The sequence below is a fragment of the Pecten maximus genome, chromosome 13 (assembly GCF_902652985.1).
Source record: "Pecten maximus chromosome 13, xPecMax1.1, whole genome shotgun sequence".
NCBI lineage: Eukaryota > Metazoa > Mollusca > Bivalvia > Pectinida > Pectinidae > Pecten > Pecten maximus.
The window spans coordinates 11,536,455-11,556,985 of NC_047027.1; the positions used below are offsets into that span (position 1 = coordinate 11,536,455).

A 20,531-nucleotide genomic window follows, 5' to 3' on the forward strand; every position below is an offset into this window, starting at 1 on the left:
CTTCTGTGAAAATTATGGATGCCGTACGTTGACTAGAAAGTATACACTGGGAATTACATGGACTACGTGGTAATATAGAAATAGTCAAAAGAAAACATCCGAATTGGGGATTACGTATGGAGATATCAAATGGCATTAAAGTTATGGACAAAACGAGAAAGGAAGAGCTGACTAATTCAAAGGTTTGTTTGTAAAGAATGTAAAATGATAGACATATGATGCTTTAAATATTCAAGTTGATATAAATATTAATATACTAAAAAAAAAATGGAATATGTGAACGAAGATTCCACTGAGTTTTATTTAAACCGTACTGAGCCCGATGTACATGTTTTAGGTGGGTTCGGGTTAAATGTCTGGTGATCATGTCAGTCTGATATGAACCAATCCCTGATGATAATGACTGTTAATATGATGTTTGTCTGTATTAATGCTCGTCAATTACAGTGTTTATATGTAAAGCAATAACAACCGGAGAAAACAAAACTGTAAACACAAACGTCAGTCTTAATTTAAATCTATTAAACAAACAAACAAAATTGTTCCGTGGAGATTCGTGAAAACGCACGTAGGCGAAAAGTAAGTATCGAGTACTAAGACAACCTGTCAGCCTCACGAACCTACATTGTATCACAAACCGGAAATGGGAGTCGGGTAGTGACAACAGAAGCATTGTGGGATATTGTACCCAGCAAGCAAGACGACTTCATAAACATGCCTGTTACGCCTGTTGTTATAACTGAGATGCCGTGGTATACTGATTTGATTCTGTACCGCGTGTTCTATGTTGACATCAAAAATGACATAATTGTGTTGATTAACACTTCCCCTGTTCATCATTCACATCCAAACTTAAATAGTTTTCTATGTATATTGGTTCAGTTGCCACCCCACAAGATCTTATTTTGAGGACATGACATTAATTCACATCCAAACTTAAATAGTTTTCTATGTATATTGGTTCAGTTGCCACCCCACAAGATCTTATTTTGAGGACATGACATTAATTCACATCCAAGCTAAATAGTTTTCTATGTATATTGGTTCAGTTGCCACCCCACAAGATCTTATTTTGAGGACATGACATTAATTCACATCCAAACTTAAATAGTTTTCTATGTATATTGGTTCCTTTGCCATCCCACAGCTATATTATTGAGGGCATGACATTAACATTATTTTAAACAGTGTATCATCGACGAAGTAGAGTATGCGTATCATTCAAGACCACCTGACCATAATCTCATCAACATTCCTAAACATAGTAAAATCTTTAACATTTCCCATAGGAAAGCATTACATTACAGAATACAAGGAAAGTTCCTTAACATTTCCCATAGGAAAGCATTACATTACAGAATACAAGGAAAGTTCGTTAATATTTTCCATAGGTAAGTGTTACAGATTTTAAGGAAAGTTCCTTAACATTTTCCAAAGGTAAGTGTTACAGAATTTTAGGGAAGTCCTTTACTAAGACTTTAAGCCACTTTAATCCAACTATACATTCATATGGAAAGTTATCACTCGTATGTATTGTACTTACTGTGCATCGTCCTCCAGTTCCCCGTTCACCGGACAACCGTTCGTAAGGTCTTTGTTTTTCATGCTGCCTGGATTTTCGGACCTGAGTAAAGATTTAAAAAAAATATATTATTTAACCAAATAGAAACACAGAAATGTTATTGTAATTTCGAACAAATCAGCAATCATTAACACGTCGTTTTTCCAGACACCATGGGAGAATCGAAAAATTTTACACATACAGTTTCAAACGATGTTCATGTATGAGACCTTGTGGTTCTCTAGACACCCTTGACCAATGACCTTCTACTAGTTCTCTGGACCATTGACCTTGTATCTGTTCTCTAGACACACTTGACCATTGACCATGTAATGGTTATCTAGACACCCTTGACCAATGACCTTGTATTGGTTCCCTAGATACCCTTGACCTTTGACCTTGTATGCACTTACCATGGAAACCAGATTCATTCAAGTGTAGCATTTCCCAGCACAATTACAGAACAACAAACGTATGAGATTAACAGTCAAACTAATATAGGCCTCTGAGTTTACTGTTGAAATTACATATTGTTAGATTGTAAAGGGATTAACGTCTATCATTCCCCCTCAATGTACAGGTATTTACATATATCAAGATCTTAGATTTAATATGAAATATATAAAATATACATAATAAAGTCTGTACAATTCACAAAGGTTTCTTCTTATTAGTTTACTGTGGATATTATATATTGTCACATTATGAAAAGGATTAATTTAAACATGTGATTGAAGTTTGATTCAAACCAGCATACATATATAGTGACACCATCATGTAGCGACATGCCAGGGAAGTTACACCAGCTATCCCAGATTAGTTAAAACTTTCTTTTATTTTCATTTTGTTAAAAATGTTATTTCAATAAAAAAAGAAAAAGACAATGGGAAGAAGGAACAAATGTCAGCAACACTTACGTAAATCTACACGTGTAGAATGCAACTGAGAAAGGCATTGTATTTTAATTTTGAAAATTAATTGCATTCATTTAATAACAGAAATGTAAACATTGAGCGATGTATCACAGGAATAAGTCACTTGAAATAAACTTGTGCATAATCTGGATGTCGAATTGAATAAAAGTATGAACGTTGATATCACTCCATAATCAATATAGCTTAATAAAGTGTTAATAAAAAGAGTATTAATGTTCTATAATATTATAATATAAAAATGTATACCAAGAATAAAAGATATATACAGCGGGTATTAGATAGATGATGACACCAGTGTCCCAGACGCATGCTATACCCACATGTAACCAGTGTTAGTTCAAAAATTATCAAAATGAAACACAAGAAAATCAGGCTTCAATTAAACTGTTTCTTTAAGTACATCAGGTCCAAAATAGTAACAGTATTAAGTTTTGTAAAAGCATCGTATGTATAACATTAAACAGTATTCCCACTAAGATTGTATGGACTCTGGCAGACGAGAGCCTTATCAAACAGGAGTACAGCTTTGGAGTATCCCGTTTCTATCTTTGAGAACATGACATTACATTGACTCAGTGAAGCAGAATAAGATTTATGTACTCGTCAAATCACCCAACCTTTGTTCTTTTTGGATGATTTTTTTTCCTCGCTTTTCGTAATTGTGTAATATACCCACGCCTTTCTGACAGAGATGTTATTAGTAATGTTCAGCTTGAATTACCCTGCTGTTTCTTACCCACCCGATCTTAATCAGAAGAGCAGACACCAGATTTACCAGTTAATTAGAGACCAGACACCAAAGTAGACTAGACAATAGTTGAGGCTAGGCGACTTAGTAATATGTATATCGCTTTCTTACGAATCATCAGGCATGGACTCTTCATCTGAATAGTCTAACTTAGGAATGGACACATTCAATGTGCCACCCCAAAGCGAGTCGCCTCTCATGACAGTCTGTGAATAAATACAATCACACCGATCTAGATCAAGTTAGGAGAGATACGTCCAATGCAAATATTATAATGGAATCATTTGGTCATGTGACCATGCATTCTATTTTTGTCGGGCCGGAAATGTGACGTGACATCGGACATAATCGGACAATCGGGGAATCGGGCATAACGCTAGGAAACACCGATGTCTCACGCCTTGTGAGGATTCCCGAGGTGTTCCGATCGGGTAAATATCTCCAGCACACCAGGAACATTCCAAAACTAGTCTAATTACATTGTCTATATACTTGTCTATACTAAAGAGTTATTAACAATGGACTTTTACATTTCATATCAATCCCTGGTCTTTAGTTTTCATTTTCACCAAATTGATCAATACTTAACTAATTAACTGCATCTTAAAGTTTCATAATTAACATTGCTGTATATTAATCAAAATTAAACGATCAATTACTACAGAAAGTTAAATGGTTCACATAACCAAAGCCGAAGTCAGAATAGAATACAATTAAGGAAATTACAATTCGATAAAGTCATTTAAGACTGTGCCGCTGGGGACTCCACAAATGTGACGGTCTCATCCGAGGACTTCTAATTCACGCGCAGACGATAAGAACTTGGACCCTTCTCCAACATAGTTCATTAGAACACATATATTACAAAAGCGAACATATCTATATTCGGATTATATCAACTTATTTAAGCTGGCAAGGTGTAAACTTGTCGATTGATTCTGTGGACGGTCGACACGGCTGACTTACTATGTAGTCATACCGTGCACTTTTACCTTTGTTTGGTATGGATTTCTGACCCTGTAGATATAAAATCTCGGGGATCGTTATAGACTGATAGAAGTGTGACATATCAGTGCCGTATAAACCTAGCCATTCACACTGTCTCCATATCAATATACAATCTCTGGCGAGAGAATCCTGGTTTGGGCCGAAGACAAAATCCGAGTGCTTAATTAGCATTATTTTACAGACCTATATTCGGTAATCATTCGTATAACATGCCTACCATTGGGAAGATGTGGGGTAAATTCTTGTCATTTAACGAAACAAGATGATCAAGTTTACAGAAAGATGAACATACTGACTATAATACCTAGAATAACGTTGATATACATGACGTATATTACGTCATTGTTTGCGTCCTCACAATGTCTCTTTACAGGGTTATAGTAACAATGTGGTATAGCGGTCAGGTTTCTATAATATATCGTTCATGTAGTTATATAACCAAAATTATCCATACAGGTCCAATACAGGAATCGATTAATACATATCAATTACACAAAACTGATTAGAAAAGTGGAGTGTTCTCTTTGTACGGCCCCTGTATTACAGAATATAAATTCATATAATCACTGGGAACAATTTCAATATCGTATTTCTTTAAAGTTTTTTTTACACACTTCTTCGTATTCAAGAAGTTTTATCAGCAATATAGTCGAAATACATGTATATTACATGTACGAGGAATCATCGGTCAGAGCATAACCAGGCTTTAAGCCATCAAACTTCTAAAAGACTACACAAATGTCAGTAATGCGTTGGTCTAAAGACATCCACTCCACTTAACAAGATAATTACAGCTTTAGTGTTCAACTCCACGTCAGACCATAATTAGGAGGGATCTGATCAGGCAGGTCGTTATCTTAGGCCTACAATGGAGTATACCAAACAGGTAGTATAGGGTTTCACTCGTCCATGGAAATAGTTTTACTGATTTAAAACGCATGTTTATGAAGATTCAACATTTAAAATACTTAATCTCGAATTTGTCCTTGCGTGTGATTGAAGCCTTCACAAGGTAAACAACTACACTATAGATAGTTATGATATTATCGGTAGCGAGTCTTCTATTTAAACGCTTATTTGGTTTCGGAATTAATATTTATTTCCAACACGGTACAGCTAATGCGAAAAATATGTAAAGATCTGTTCAAAAATAAATCCCAAAACCCAATAAATCACGGTAAAATCTTAATCTCTCTTATACAATGATAGCAAAAGTTTTACTTTAATCGCTCTATAAAATGTTTTAATCTAAAAGGTCCTAGGCTTGAAACAAGTAAAGTTTACATAAACCTTCCTAATTATTTCACGGTGTCGGTTTAATGATACTTTCAGCTAAATGTTCAAATCGGACATAAATGTTTCAGTTAAATATAAATATAAAATATCTGGATACAAGGACTGGCCAAACGAGTTGTAACAACTACCGGGTCTATAATGGCCGATACCAAATAAACACTGCTTTAAATAGCCCCGTATTTCATGTATCCAAGGATTGGTTAACAATTAATATAAATATGTTTTGGACGAGGACGATTAAAATTACCTCATGGTATTAAATTCCTGGTTTATGTATTTCAATAACACCGGTTTAGGCGTTCACAATGACTAACTACCTCCAATCACTAGTAAACAAGATCGGCCGTGCTCGAGTCATTCAGTAATTTACTGAACAGTCTACAGACCAGGGATAATGGAAACAAACATTGGATTGTCAGGCGGGAGACAATGGTCACTCCAGATACGAGAACTTACTCATTGATGGTAGGATATGGCTGAATTCAGATAAATGAATGCTATGATAGAAAGATAAAAAATTGATGAATTAATATTCTAGATCAACAAACACATCATGCCTGGTGCACCACACAACACCCTCGCTAAGGCTAGGACATGACTATGGTTACAGATTATCACAATAAACAAATATATTCATCACAGAGAGGGTACCGTTATACGGGTATTCAATCCCCAACCCACACTCTTGGGATCTTATTTAATCAAACTGTATTGCAGACAGATGATATAGTCATTCTTCATTATAATAGTTGAAGTTATAAAACGAATATTTCGTTTTCACCAAATACCAAGCATAATAAGAAACGCGGATTCTCTGGAGAATGTTTAAAATTATTTAATTTTACCTCTGTAATTGAAGAAGAAAACCCAAACATTTTAATTAATTTCAAAGCAGAATAAAATACATAGTAATATATATTCTCATGAGATTGCCGCATGGGGATCTCATTTTCCGTCAATGTTTGACACCATTGGTGTCGACTGTATGTTTGTAGATCGTATTATGAACAGAAAACATGCTTGTACAATACAGTATTTGACGACTGTCCTTGTCAATACTCCACCGTTTGTTCGGACTGGGCTAGTTACTTAATCAAATCAGGTGACCAATACCCTGTGTTACTTTTAAAGAGACCACTGTCATCTCCGTGAACGAAATCGTAGAGAATTAATCCGCATTTGTAGATACCGTGAAAGACATCAGAGGAAATCTTCGCCATTAAATGTCCGTTCATTATCACAAGTTCATCGATAACGATTTTCCAGGTAGAGCGAGATGTATTTCTACCCAGTCTACTTGATCTACGATCACAGCTGGTTAATACGCCGTGGTGTTTTTATACTCGCTCACATTAAATTGTACCGGCTGATATTAACAGGGGAAATACCATTATGTGGACTTCTAAACACGGGTGATACTGTTTACACCACAAGTCCAGACTAGCACGGGACAAGGAAATGTCTATTTCCAGTACATCGTCTGGACAGAAATATTCATGGTCGTAATTTTAGTAGTCAGTGTACATCATTCTCAGAGAAATGTACATGGTTGTTCAATGTAAGACACCATACTGTTAGAAATGTACATGGTTGTCCAATTTAAGACATTACACTGTCAGAAATGTACATGGTCGTCAAATTTAAGACACCATTCTGTCAGAAATTTACATTTCGTCCAATTTTTAGACATCATTCTGTCAGAAATTTACATGGTCGTCTAACTTAAGTACGGGACAGGAATTTTATATAATCGCACAATTCTAGAACATTATTATGACAACAATATACAATATTATTTAATTTTAGATCATTTAGGTGTATATTTCTTAAAACGGTAGAGAAACCATGGTTTGATTTCACAAATAGGAAAACTTCGAAACACATCAAACAACTCGTTGACACTCATATTAAATCGTACGTTAAATGTGTTAATTGATTTCTCAGCCCATTAAATAGATACACTTTTAAGTGTCAACAATTTATCTTAAAAAGGTAGAACTGGAAATAGCACAAGAGACAAATGATCCACATACGTTAACAGCTACTGTTTTTTCACTCTCAGTCAAACGTTACTGTTCAGTTGTACAGACATAAAATACCCATTTTCTTAATAGGCCAAGTCGACTTTATATTTACCATAGATAACGCATCAGTGACAAACATTACAACTAACATCAAGAACATACACTGATAGTTCACTGATCTTACACACGGGAAAGAAAAGAGAAGAAAGAGAAGTTACAAAAGGTTCCCATACAGAGCCACTCTCTCACTCGCTCAGATTCGTCAAACAACCCAGGAGATAAGAAAGATGGTAGAAAGAAAAGGTGGTTGATTCATTTAAATGGAGTCTGTCCACTGAAAGCTTAACGTAAGAAACACAATTTAAAGTTAACATAAAGTGGTCGTATCGATACATTCACTCAGTTACGTTTATGAATTGTCAGTAACTCAATGATTCGCAGCCTGGAGGGAAACACGTAATACAGATAGATAACTACTGTTAAATATAATGGCATACGTGTTTGACAAAAGGTTCATTAAATCGTTCATTGTTTATCTTGAAAATTTTAAATTTATTTTTAGGGTTTCAATTAATAATCAATTGAATGTTGAAGTTAAGAAAATAATTTACCTATTCAAAGTATATGGATTTATCAGTTTAAGTCATTTGTTTACAGCTGCTTTGTTTAATTGTCTCTTTGTTTCCATCTCTAGTTTATCTATTAAAGTAATTCGTTACTACGTCGGTGTTGTGTTTGATTGTCACTTACTTTTTGTGTCGTTTCTTTGCCTTATTATCCATATCTTTGGCGGTACTGTTTAATCCAGGCATGTTTCTGTTTATCTGTAAAAATCCTTCTTCTCTTTATATCTGTTACTAACACTGGTCTCTAAACGTAGGCTAGCCGAGACATTTCTCCACAACACCACATTACTGAGTCAACCTTCAAACATTCATGTGGCCCAGACACATATATACATTCAATTAAAAACCTCAGATTAAAAGTGCCGTTGGTCACAATCTTAGTCCGTCAAACGCTTGTATTGTTGTGCGGTATTTCTATCTACTATCTATATGGTAATTGCTCTCCGAGCGATACAAAACACGTCCGGGTTTTTCGATCCGTTTACTAGACACTACATGAGCAATGGAACTATTCATCCCATGTGGTCGCAAAAGTCAAATACATTATGCATACCGATCTCATTGGTTTTCATCCAAACATGGTTTACTCAATTTATGAATCAGTGTTAGTAACGGAGAAGCGGAACGAATCTGCGCTTTTACGGTCGATTGGTCACATTGAGACCGTCTTGGCCAATTGTAGTCTACTGCTGACTGCGGTCTATACATATATACAAAACAGTGTTGACGCAATAGGACGGAGGCCCATTGAGGTTTAAGTTTACTAAATGATAGACGACATATTACCTATATGACGAAATGTTCACACTTCTTTTCCCTGTACCAGACACATTTAAAGGGCATTGCCTACATGGTACCAGTGGTAGCCGAATCAGAATATCCGTCATGCATTTGATGGTGTTAATTGAACGCGTTATCGGAATGTATATCAGATGCATATTGATAACGTTAATTGATGCAGATGTAAACAGGTAATATATATATTATATATATATATATACAAACAGGTAAACAGACGCCTACACCTCCATACAGGACCCTCATAGATCAGCCGATCAGCATCGGACAAATTTACTTCTGATAAAGGTCGGGTCTCTAATAAAGATAAAGGTCGGGTCTCTGATGAAGATAAAAGTTTGGTCTGTGATAAAGATGAAGGTCGGGTCTCTGATGAAGATAAAGGTTGGGTCTCTGATGAAGAAGAAGGTCGGGTCTCTGATAAAGATAAAGGTTGGGTCTCTGATGAAGATGAAGGTCGGGTCTCTAATAAAGATAAAGGTCGGGTCTCTGATGAAGATAAAGGTTGGGTCTCTGATGAAGATAAAGGTTGGGTCTCTGATGAAGATAAAGGTTGGGTCTCTGATGAAGAAGAAGGTCGGGTCTCTGATAAAGATAAAGGTTGGGTCTCTGATGAAGATGAAGGTCGGGTCTCTAATAAAGATAAAGGTCGGGTCTCTGATGAAGATAAAGGTTGGGTCTCTGATGAAGATAAAGGTCGGGTCTCTGATAAAGATAAAGGTTGGGTCTCTGATGAAGATGAAGGTCGGGTCTCTAATAAAGATAAAGGTCGGGTCTCTGATGAAGATAAAGGTTGGGTCTCTGATGAAGATAAAGGTTGGGTCTCTGATGAAGATAAAGGTTGGGTCTCTGATGAAGATAAAAGTTGGGTCTCTGATGAAGAAGAAGGTCGGGTCTCTGATAAAGATAAAGGTTGGGTCTCTGATGAAGATGAAGGTCGGGTCTCTAATAAAGATAAAGGTCGGGTCTCTGATGAAGATAAAGGTTGGGTCTCTGATGAAGATAAAGGTTGGGTCTGTGATGAAGATAAAGGTTTGGTCTGTGATGAAGATAAAAGTTTGGTCTGTGATAAAGATGAAGGTTGGGTCTCTGATGAAGATAAAGGTTGGGTCTCTGATGAAGAAGAAGGTCGGGTCTCTGATAAAGATAAAGGTTGGGTCTCTGATGAAGATGAAGGTCGGGTCTCTAATAAAGATAAAGGTCGGGTCTCTGATGAAGATAAAGGTTGGGTCTGTGATGAAGATAAAGGTTGTGTCTGTGATGAAGATAAAGGTTTGGTCTGTGATGAAGATAAAAGTTTGGTCTGTGATGAAGATAAAGGTTTGCTCTCTGTTGAAGAAGAAGGTCGGGTCTCTTATGAAGCGAAGTTCGGATCCCTGATAAAGGTCTGAGTTGTGTGGTTCGATCTCTAACCAAAAAGGTTTGTGCTTCCCATGAAAGATGAGTTCATGGACCATCATGTGTAGTTGTAGTTGTGTCATTGGGTAAGACACGTTGTCCCAGTTCCTATGGAGAGCATGTGACAAGTCTATCTTGTTTTAGTCAGTGATGTAGCAACATCCACTACAGTGTCTCAGAGTGACTCTGTCGCCGGGGCGATAATTCCATCTATCTACTAAACAAATTGTATCCCTATACAAAATTATACATAAAATGGCCACCAATAAGAAGTGAGCTATATTGTCCAATATAAAACCGGAGGTTTCAGAAGTGTTTTCGTGGATATATAACATCTCCGTAGAAATATCATGGTACTTTGATTTCTATCGGTCAAGGGCTGTTGTGGACATCTTGAAGGAAGCACTACGATGAAATGTTATTGCACATATCAAGTTTCGTTGGAATCCGACTTGTATGTTTTCGAAAACAATAACAAAAACGGGACAATGTAGCGAACGAAACAGGGATGAAAACATCGTAAACCAAGTCTGTCTGTGGGCCACTACGGACTTGGTACTGTAATACACGAAAGGTTTCATTTGTATTTCATTATTGTCAGCAACATTATTTCACCGCGCCGAACCTCGAAACTAAATTACACAAAAAAAAAGTCATACAAACAGTAGAAAGCGATGTACGTTAACATTGTTATGTTGTCGGAATGACGGATCGACGTACTAGACAAATAATGATATATAAACCATGCTGTGACCTCACACAAGGTCATGTTTATCACGCGCAAACACAGTTATTCAATAGGTATATTTCTTGTAATTGTTCTTACATAAAAAATAAACCAGGATCGATAAGCCAAACAGAACATGTTTATTTTAGGATATAAATTCCACTCTTTGTGTGGGGACACGTGGCGGCGTTGACAAGATGTGAATGATGGCCCTAATACAGAATGATAGTCAAATAGATACTAACATACACCGCGGTGAGTAAACAGTGGACACACAAGTTCTTTATCAGGATATTGTCTGTTTTGTATCCCTGGATATCATTAAACTCAATACTTTATATTTAACACATAAGTAATATTGACTTACATGTAGGTATTACGAAACTATATCTAATATAGGCATGGCATCATCAACTTAACAGTTATCACAGTATGACAATTCTAACATATGACAAATGTAACTCCAATCCGCACTGATGCCGCCATACATGTTATTATCCAACCTTGGCGTTTTATTAAGCATTGAATTGTTTTTGAATTGTATGTATGATATATTTGAACGCCAGAGCATAGCAAGCAAACAACATAATGTGCGATGATGTGTTGTATAAATACGCTGATAATTGTGTCGCGTGATGCATGGTATTTATACGTACATCAACGTCACAACTCTCAAACAGACTATAGAGTAACAATGCCACGAAAATGTGAATATTTTATTATGACGTCATAATCATTACGATGAACAACAATGGCCGTTCCTGATGGCTGTTATGTGAATATTTTATTATGACGTCATAATCATAACGATGAACAACAATGGCCGTTCCTGATGGCTGTTATGTGAATATTTTATTATGACGTCATAATCATTACGATGAACAGCGATGGCCGTTCCTGATGGCTGTTATGTGAACTGAAATGTGAATACCAATAAATTAATGTGAAATTGATGTTAATGCAACCATTGAAATATTTGTATGTGCATTTATAGGCTATATGACCGCAATGCCGACTGGAGGCACTTCAGACCTTGATCAATGAACATGTAGCTGACGTTTAAGTAGAGATTGCGTACAAGGCCAGATATCCGAGGAGGTATTGTACAGGTCCGAGAGACGGGTCTAGTTATGGATAATACCACCAAAGTTTATTGTACAGGTCCGAGAGACGGGTCTAGTTATGGATAATACCACCAAAGTGTATTGTACAGGTCCGAGAGACGGGTCTAGTTATGGATAATACCACCAAAGTGTATTGTACAGGTCCGAGAGACGGGTCTAGTTATGGATGATACCACCAAAGTGTATTGTACAGGTCCGAGAGACGGGTCTAGTTATGGATGATACCACCAAAGTGTATTGTACAGGTCCGAGAGACGGGTCTAGCTATGGATAATACCACCAAAGTGTATTGTACAGGTCCGAGAGACGGGTCTAGTTATGGATAATACCACCAAAGTGTATTGTACAGGTACACTCCGAGAGACGGGTATAGTTATGGATAATACCACCAAAGTGTATTGTACAGGTCCGAGAGACGGGTCTAGTTATGGATAATACCACCAAAGTGTATTGTACAGGTCCGAGAGACGGGTCTAGTTATGGATAATACCACCAAAGTGTATTGTACAGGTCCGAGAGACGGGTCTAGCTATGGATAATACCACCAAAGTGTATTGTACAGGTCCGAGAGACGGGTCTAGCTATGGATAATACCACCAAAGTGTATCTAACACGACCTTAATCAATATGTCTGATTTTTAAGCGATATTCGAGATCTTTAATCTCGATTTCTTCTATACACTTCAGAGCATTATACACCAAGAGTTCTGCTTTTGCATTTAAAACTGAGGCCTCTTTGACAGGCTTTTCACAATTCTTGTACAGATCTCCTCGTGTCATGTATTGTCAGTATTGAACACAAAATATTGAAATATCCAACTCCATACATGTACTAAGTGGCCCAAGGGAGACAGGAATACGGTCCTGTATGTGAGTGGTATGTCGTGTGAAAATCCTTAGTGTATAATACTGGCCATTGTCGACAGCAGACAAAACAAGTCCCTTAATGTATAGGAAATAACACAGATTAATGGTGAACACCAAATATTACTTCTTATTTATACAATGAATTATTTTACACAATAGAAATGTCAGTAAACCCTTTATAAACATAATCATATTAAATACAGAAAACCAGGCTATCCGATAGTGACTATACCAACTACCCTGTTATCAGTGTTATAACACCCATCACATAACTACCTTGTTATCAGTGTAATAACACCCATCACATAACTACCCTGTTATCAGTGTAATAACACCCATCACATAACTACCTTGTTATCAGTGTAATAACACCCATCACATAACTACCCTGTTGTCAGTGTAATAACACCCATCACATAACTACCTTGTTATCAGTGTAATAACACCCATCACATAACTACCCTGTTATCAGTGTAATAACACCCATCACATAACGACCCTGTTATCAGTGTAATAACACCCATCACATAACTACCCTGTTATCAGTGTAATAACACCCATCACATAACGACCCTGTTATCAGTGTAATAACACCCATCACATAACAACCCTGTTATCAGTGTAATAACACCCATCACATAACTACCCTGTTGTCAGTGTAATAACACCCATCACATAACTACCCTGTTATCAGTGTGATAACACCCATCACATAACTACCCTGTTATCAGTGTCATAACACCCATTACATAACTACCCTGTTATCAGTGTGATAACACCCATCACATAACTACCCTGTTGTCAGTGTAATAACACCCATCACATAACTACCCTGTTATCAGTGTCATAACACCCATCACATAACTACCATATTATCGGTGTAATAACACCCATCACATAACTACCCTGTTATCAGTGTAATAACACCAATCACATAACTACCCTGTTGTCAGTGTAATAACACCAATCACATAACTACCCTGTTATCAGTGTAATAACACCCATCACATAACTACCCTGTTGTCAGTGTAATAACACCCATCACATAACTACCCTGTTATCAGTGTAATAACACCCTTCACATAACTACCTTGTTATCAGTGTAATAACACCCATCACATAACTTCCCTGTTATCAGTGTAATAACACCCATCACATAACTACCTTGTTATCAGTGTAATAACACCCATCATATAACTACCCTGTTATCAGTGTAATAACACCCATCACATAACTACCTTGCCATCAGTGTAATAACACCCATCACATAACTACCCTGTTATCAGTGTAATAACACCCCATCACATAACTACCCTGTTGTCAGTGTAATAACACCCATCACATAACTACCCTGTTGTCAGTGTATAAACACCCTTACAAACTACCTTGTTCATCAGGTAATAACACCCATCACATAACTTCCTGTATCAGTTGTAATAACACCCATCACATAATACCTTGTTTCAGTGAATAACACCCACTCATATAACTACCTGTTATCAGTGTAATTACCACCCATCAAATAACTACCCTGTTATCAGGTAATAACACCCATCACATCCAATACCCTGTTATCAGTGTCAATAACACCCATCACCTAACTACCCTGTTGTCAGTTGTAATAACACCATCCAACATAAACTTCACCCTGTTATCAGGGTAATAACACCCATCACATAACTACTCTGTTGTCAGTGTAATAACACCCATCACATAACTACCCTGTTGTCAGTGTAATAACACCCATCACATAACTACCCTGTTGTCAGTGTAATAACACCCATCACATAACTACTCTGTTGGCAGTGTTATAACTGCGTTCTATATACCCTTTTATTACATAATGCATTTTATTTTCCTTAACTATACGCATAAGGTATATTATGAACTATTGTAAGGCTAAAGTGACTATTGCATGGTCACGTGCGAACTATTGAACACCTGTGACGCTTCGGAATTTGGTCACGTGCGAACTATTGAACACCTGTGACGCTTCGGAATTTGATCACGTGCGAACTATTGAACACCTGTAACGTTTTGGAATTTAATCCTACCATTTCAAACGTCTAAGTCACTCAGATGTCAACACTGCCAGACGACTCTAGGCCTACATGGAAGACGAGATTTCAGCGATTCTAACTGTTTGAAGTGATTATGTAATAAACCAAGTATATCATCGATATATTTGTATAATATGGAATGGAGGCGGTAGTATGCTATCACATGACTAATATTACGTGTTTTGTAGACGTAGCAGAAACATAATATTAGACTGAGAGTCAAACTGAAACAGCGAGGCTTTCATTCCAAATCCCGGTCTGTGGTGACGTCACAATGCCCATGACGACATTACATTACCGCTACATGTCAATCGGAACTCCTCGGCTGTGCTGTGATGTTGCGTAGTTACATCCGAGGAGTTCCGAGTGGCTACATGTAGGTGTTATTACGGGTGTGTTCATTACATCATATATTAAATGGGTCCCAATATACCTCGCCAGATCCCCCCCTCCTACCCCCCCCCCCCCCCCCCCAGACGTTCAATGAAATTATAAAAAAAATCGTAAACATCCTCAAGCTTAACAATCAAGTACAAAACTAAATTCATTACCCGTGGTTCCATAGGCCACAGGGATATGACGTAAATTCCCATCCCATACTTCATACCGGGTACACATGAGTTTGGAATATGTTACAAGTCCCTGTGATACTCAAAATTTTATATTACATAAACATTGCCGATCCTCTATATATTGAATGTGAGCTGTCAGACCAACATCTGTCGGGAGAGCTGTTTCCTGTCTACACCGCTAATCCCTGGTTCCCAGGATACCACTCAGCTCTGTAGCACTAACATTTCAGATATAAATTATTATTATGTAAAAATGTGTTTTTAAAAGTATTGATTAAAATTTATGCTCGAACGAAAACATAATTGTAAAGAAAAACACTTAAGACTATTGATTGTGACACAAATGGACAATCCTGTCAGGAAGCCGGGATGTAATTTATCAATGAGTTAATCCCGGCTGTAAAGGAAATCCTCAAATGGCGGTTCTGTTGACGTCAAGTTCGGTTATATATATAATTATAGTCTATACCATACATCATGGGGGATCAATTTCACAAGTAAACAACTTAATACAACGACCAAAACTTTTACAACAGATTCAATACATCCCCGTAGGTTTCTTCGTCAAGTTTGAATGAATGTTTATTGAAAAAATACAACATGGATTTAGCTACCATGCAGTCCCTCACACGTGGAGCTTCTCGACAGACGGAGAGGCGTGTTTGTATTGGCCAAACTTTCATCCCTTACCAAATACAAGTAAATCTAGACTCAAGCAGACGAGTTAATTTCAGACTAAGCCCTTTATGATCTTATCGCTACATGCCTAATTTGCCACTGTTTAACAATCCGGGGGAGCAACTTGACGAGGTGAAAGGTCATGGTTTAGTCACGTCTCTTGCACTTGTTTACTTTGAATAGCTTGGTAACGTAGAAATGACATCCACAAGGATCTATACCGGCATTATCCTCCGATTAAGGACTATTGAGCTCGATAATCAAGTGTCGAGTTCTCACATACGACCATACTGGTAACAGATAAACAAGGAAAAGTTAATAAGTCGATACAATACTAGAGAAGGAAAATGTCCATCCTACTTGTATCTCTTATTCCTAATGTTTACGAAAATGTAGCTTCTTGCTTTGCATATATGATATATAGTATGTTATTATCAGTCTGTTCATGTTTACTCTCACAAAAAATAAACACATGGTATTGTAGCATTTCCCCCAAAATCATACTCTTTTTTTTCATTTTTGGCACAAAAAGGACGCTATATTCCTCCGTATGTACATGTTCGGACTTCAACGCCCATTTGTAAACGTGGGACTACAAAGGCTACCAATAGCAAATACAAGTTATCGTATTTGCTTGTTAGTCCATTTTGAAACCCCACCTTTAAGAAATAAGTAAACAAACTAACAAAACGGGGGAAAGAACGCAATAATCATTGTTTGTGTAAAATTGTTCACTTTAGCAAAAACATTTATATCAAGATATTGACTTGATATTTCATCACGTGTTTGTTCAACCATGCCGTGTATACTACTGAATAATTAAATTGGCAATTAACAATTATACTAGGAAAAGTGACGTCATCGTTTTGTGTATTGTGACGTGACCATTTGTTAAAATAATGTTTGATTATTTATTTAGAACTTTTGTCAACAAATGGGCTCTCCTTGACAGATCGAGAGGCACCAGTAAATAAAACGTTGTGCTATTTGTTGTTGTTTTCGTTGAAGTGTTGTTGTTTACAATGGAATCGTTTATGGAGCAGTGTACATTAAAATGTGTTTAATAATAAATAACTTGTTGACAATAAAAGTCCATCATTTTCGAAACTGAATAACGTCCACGAAGTATATTTTATATCATATGCCAAGGTTTCCTTTCACTCGTAATTGAGAAACAAAGCAAAAATATCGAGCTAGAACTGAAATTAGAATATTTCGATAAATCATGCAGATAGTAATGATACACGGTTGATCGATCCTCCGAATCTGATATTACATACTCTCGAAAAATAACTTCTACATTACGACCGGCGCATTCGCTTCGTATCAAAAGTCAATTTTGCATTTTATATAAACCGTAATCATGACTAAAGAATGGCACTATATAATCTCGAAACGGTATTAAACTGCCACATCGATTAAACACTGATATATTGGACATTATGTCTATTATACATTCATTTTGGGTTTAAGACATTCCATCGCTATGCAGTGTGCTTACCTGATCAGGGCGGTATCCCCATCGCTATCGTTGGCATTAAGACAATTCCTCTCCGCGTCCATACTTTCGCAACCCTAGACATTCCGTGAAGGATCAGACATATAAAGTCAAAATATCAAGCTCCTTAGTGTCAAAAAACAATTAGCCTTAGTCGACAAATCCCTAAAACAGCCAATATTTACGTCACTATTATCGATTTTTACTTTGTATTTGAAATGTCTGGACCATTGCGTTTTATTTTTAGTCTGAAGAATAAATAGACAATATTTTAGTGGTGCGCCGGCCCACTTGAATCTATTAGTCTTGTTCACAGAAGTATTGCAGAATAAACAAAGGACGCAATAGAGCGCGTGACACGGAGAGTCTGAGTGTAAGGTACCCCCACCTCTCTATTGACTGTATGTACACACTCACGTCAGGACAAAATCTACAGTGAAACCCCGTTAACTCGAACTCACCAACAAGCACTCTCGAAAAAAAAGCTGGGTATAATAATTAAAAAAACCGCATCAAATGTATCAATACATGAAAATAACACCCCACAATGATTCAGAACTATATCGTTTTACAATTTGGTGTACATAAAGCGGTATTTGTGTGTTTTTTGCATTACGTGGCATATGTTTTTTCTTGGCGAAGTTTTTGCTGTTTCTTGACGGGTACGGTCTGAATTTTTATCGATGTATTCAGTTGTTAAAACGGTATTTGTTTTTGTTTGTTTGTTTGTTTTTTGCTAGGTTTTTTTCCCGATGGGTTTATTGTTTCTTGGCGTGATATTTGATGCTTGTTGATGCGGTATTTGCAGTTTCTTGTTGCTGTTTTTATGCGATATTTGCAGTTTGTTGATCCGGTATTTGCAGTTTCTTGATGTGGTATTTGCTATTTTTTGATGCGGTATTTGATGTTTTTATGCAATATTTGCAGTTTGTTGACCCGGTATTTGCAGTTTCTTGGTGCTGTATTTGCAGTTTCTTGGTGCTGTATTTGCAGTTTCTTGGTGCTGTATTTGCAGTTTCTTTAATGTGGTATTTGCTGTTTCGTGATATCAAACTTTATATAAATACCTTATATATCTACACACACGTCCCAGGAACACGTAGGGTGTACCTGATCTACCCATTTAACCTCTGTAGTATATTACTGGGGTCACCAAGGGGTCATACACCCTGGCCGGGCCTGATACACCAAGTCCTATTATATATAATGTGACTGTTCGTGGGTAGATTATGATTTTAAAGCTCGTATTAAGTACCGTTTATATTGAATGTCAACTTACGGTACAGTACGGTATCTGCTGATCCTTGTGTGTGTGTATCAGACCCCCGTTATAGGCCATGCATTAGGTACATACACGTAGGTACAGTCAGACATGTCTTATGGCTGACTGAGTGGTAACACACTTGCCTTTCACCTGGGCAGCCGGGGTTCGATTCCGGACGGGGAACGATTCGAAGATAGAAACAGTAAGACCCTCCCACAGTAAGACCCCCCCCCCCCCCCCCCCCCCCCCTCACAGTAAGACCCCCCCCCCAGTAAGACACCCCCCACCCCCCTCACCCACCCCCACCCCCCACAGTAATGGAGAACACCCGTTATACCGTTATATACTAACGAGATACAAAGACACAACCGAGATACAATGTAACACAATGTATAAGTTCACTGATCTTAACAAACAGTCCAGATCAGGAATCCAAGCGTATGTTTATATATCTTTGAGGTTTTAGATATATGTCAATGACTCCTTTCATTATCTGATCTTTATCTAATTCGATAAATGATTAAATTATCTCCATTAATGTCATACGACTATTGAAATAATCCGATCAGTTTATTTGACCAATTTCGGTGAAAGTTGTTTATCCAACTGTACTGTGTCTATCATCTTAGCACTTTGATCAATCTGTGAGTCTAAGTTGGAATCATAATGTACAGTTGTTTAAATGGCTATTAACCAGCTGCGGTGTACAATGGGAATCCATCATTCGGAACACCTCGCAGCTCGATTCCGGTAGTTTCCAACAAATGTTGGATGTTCACAGAAAATCGGCCAATGTGTTTCGAATGACACATTCATATTTCATTCGGACAGTAAGCTTACAATACATCAAGGTGTTCTGGATGATACATGTGCAAAATACAAAATGTATTATAAAAGATCATTTCTGTACAATATCAATACCCACATAGAAAACAAGGAATTCTACTTTAAACTCCGCGGTGTATTGAATTCTGTACAACGTGATACAGCACAGGGACTTGTTTGACACTTTGGCCCCGGACGATGAGTGTAGTCTAATGGTGGTGTTGAGAATTTTGCCAAGTTCCCTTTAATGTAAGAGCGATACGTTGATATATAATATACATGTACAATGTATGTAGGTAGAAGAACCCCGAATTGGAATATATTTCTCTATACAGACATATCTGTATAAAGTTAACAAAAGCTATCCCATCAGCACGCTCTATCGTATACCCCGGTATCTACACGATATGTCGACAAGGAACTTAACGTATCCAGTACCATTAATCCTAACGACACCGATGACGTCATTGAATTACTTCCAGACGTTTAAACTCATCAAAACATGCCATATTGTAATTAATA

At 37.1% G+C, this 20,531-nt stretch overlaps 1 protein-coding gene across 5 annotated transcripts in view; it reads right to left on the reverse strand.

Annotated features, from left to right (window-relative positions):
- The window catches only part of LOC117341221, a 73,533-nt gene that overhangs the window by 11,099 nt on the left and 41,903 nt on the right, over positions 1-20,531 (reverse strand). For 2 of the 5 annotated variants that reach the window (XM_033903076.1, XM_033903081.1), the window contains exon 2: positions 1,544-1,624. In XM_033903076.1, coding sequence (XP_033758967.1) covers positions 1,544-1,624 — 81 coding nt within the window. Of the gene's footprint in view, positions 1-1,543; positions 1,625-3,355; positions 3,451-8,322; positions 8,780-20,531 lie in introns of those variants that run through there. The other 3 variants (XM_033903078.1, XM_033903079.1, XM_033903080.1) reach the window with 3 other exon arrangements.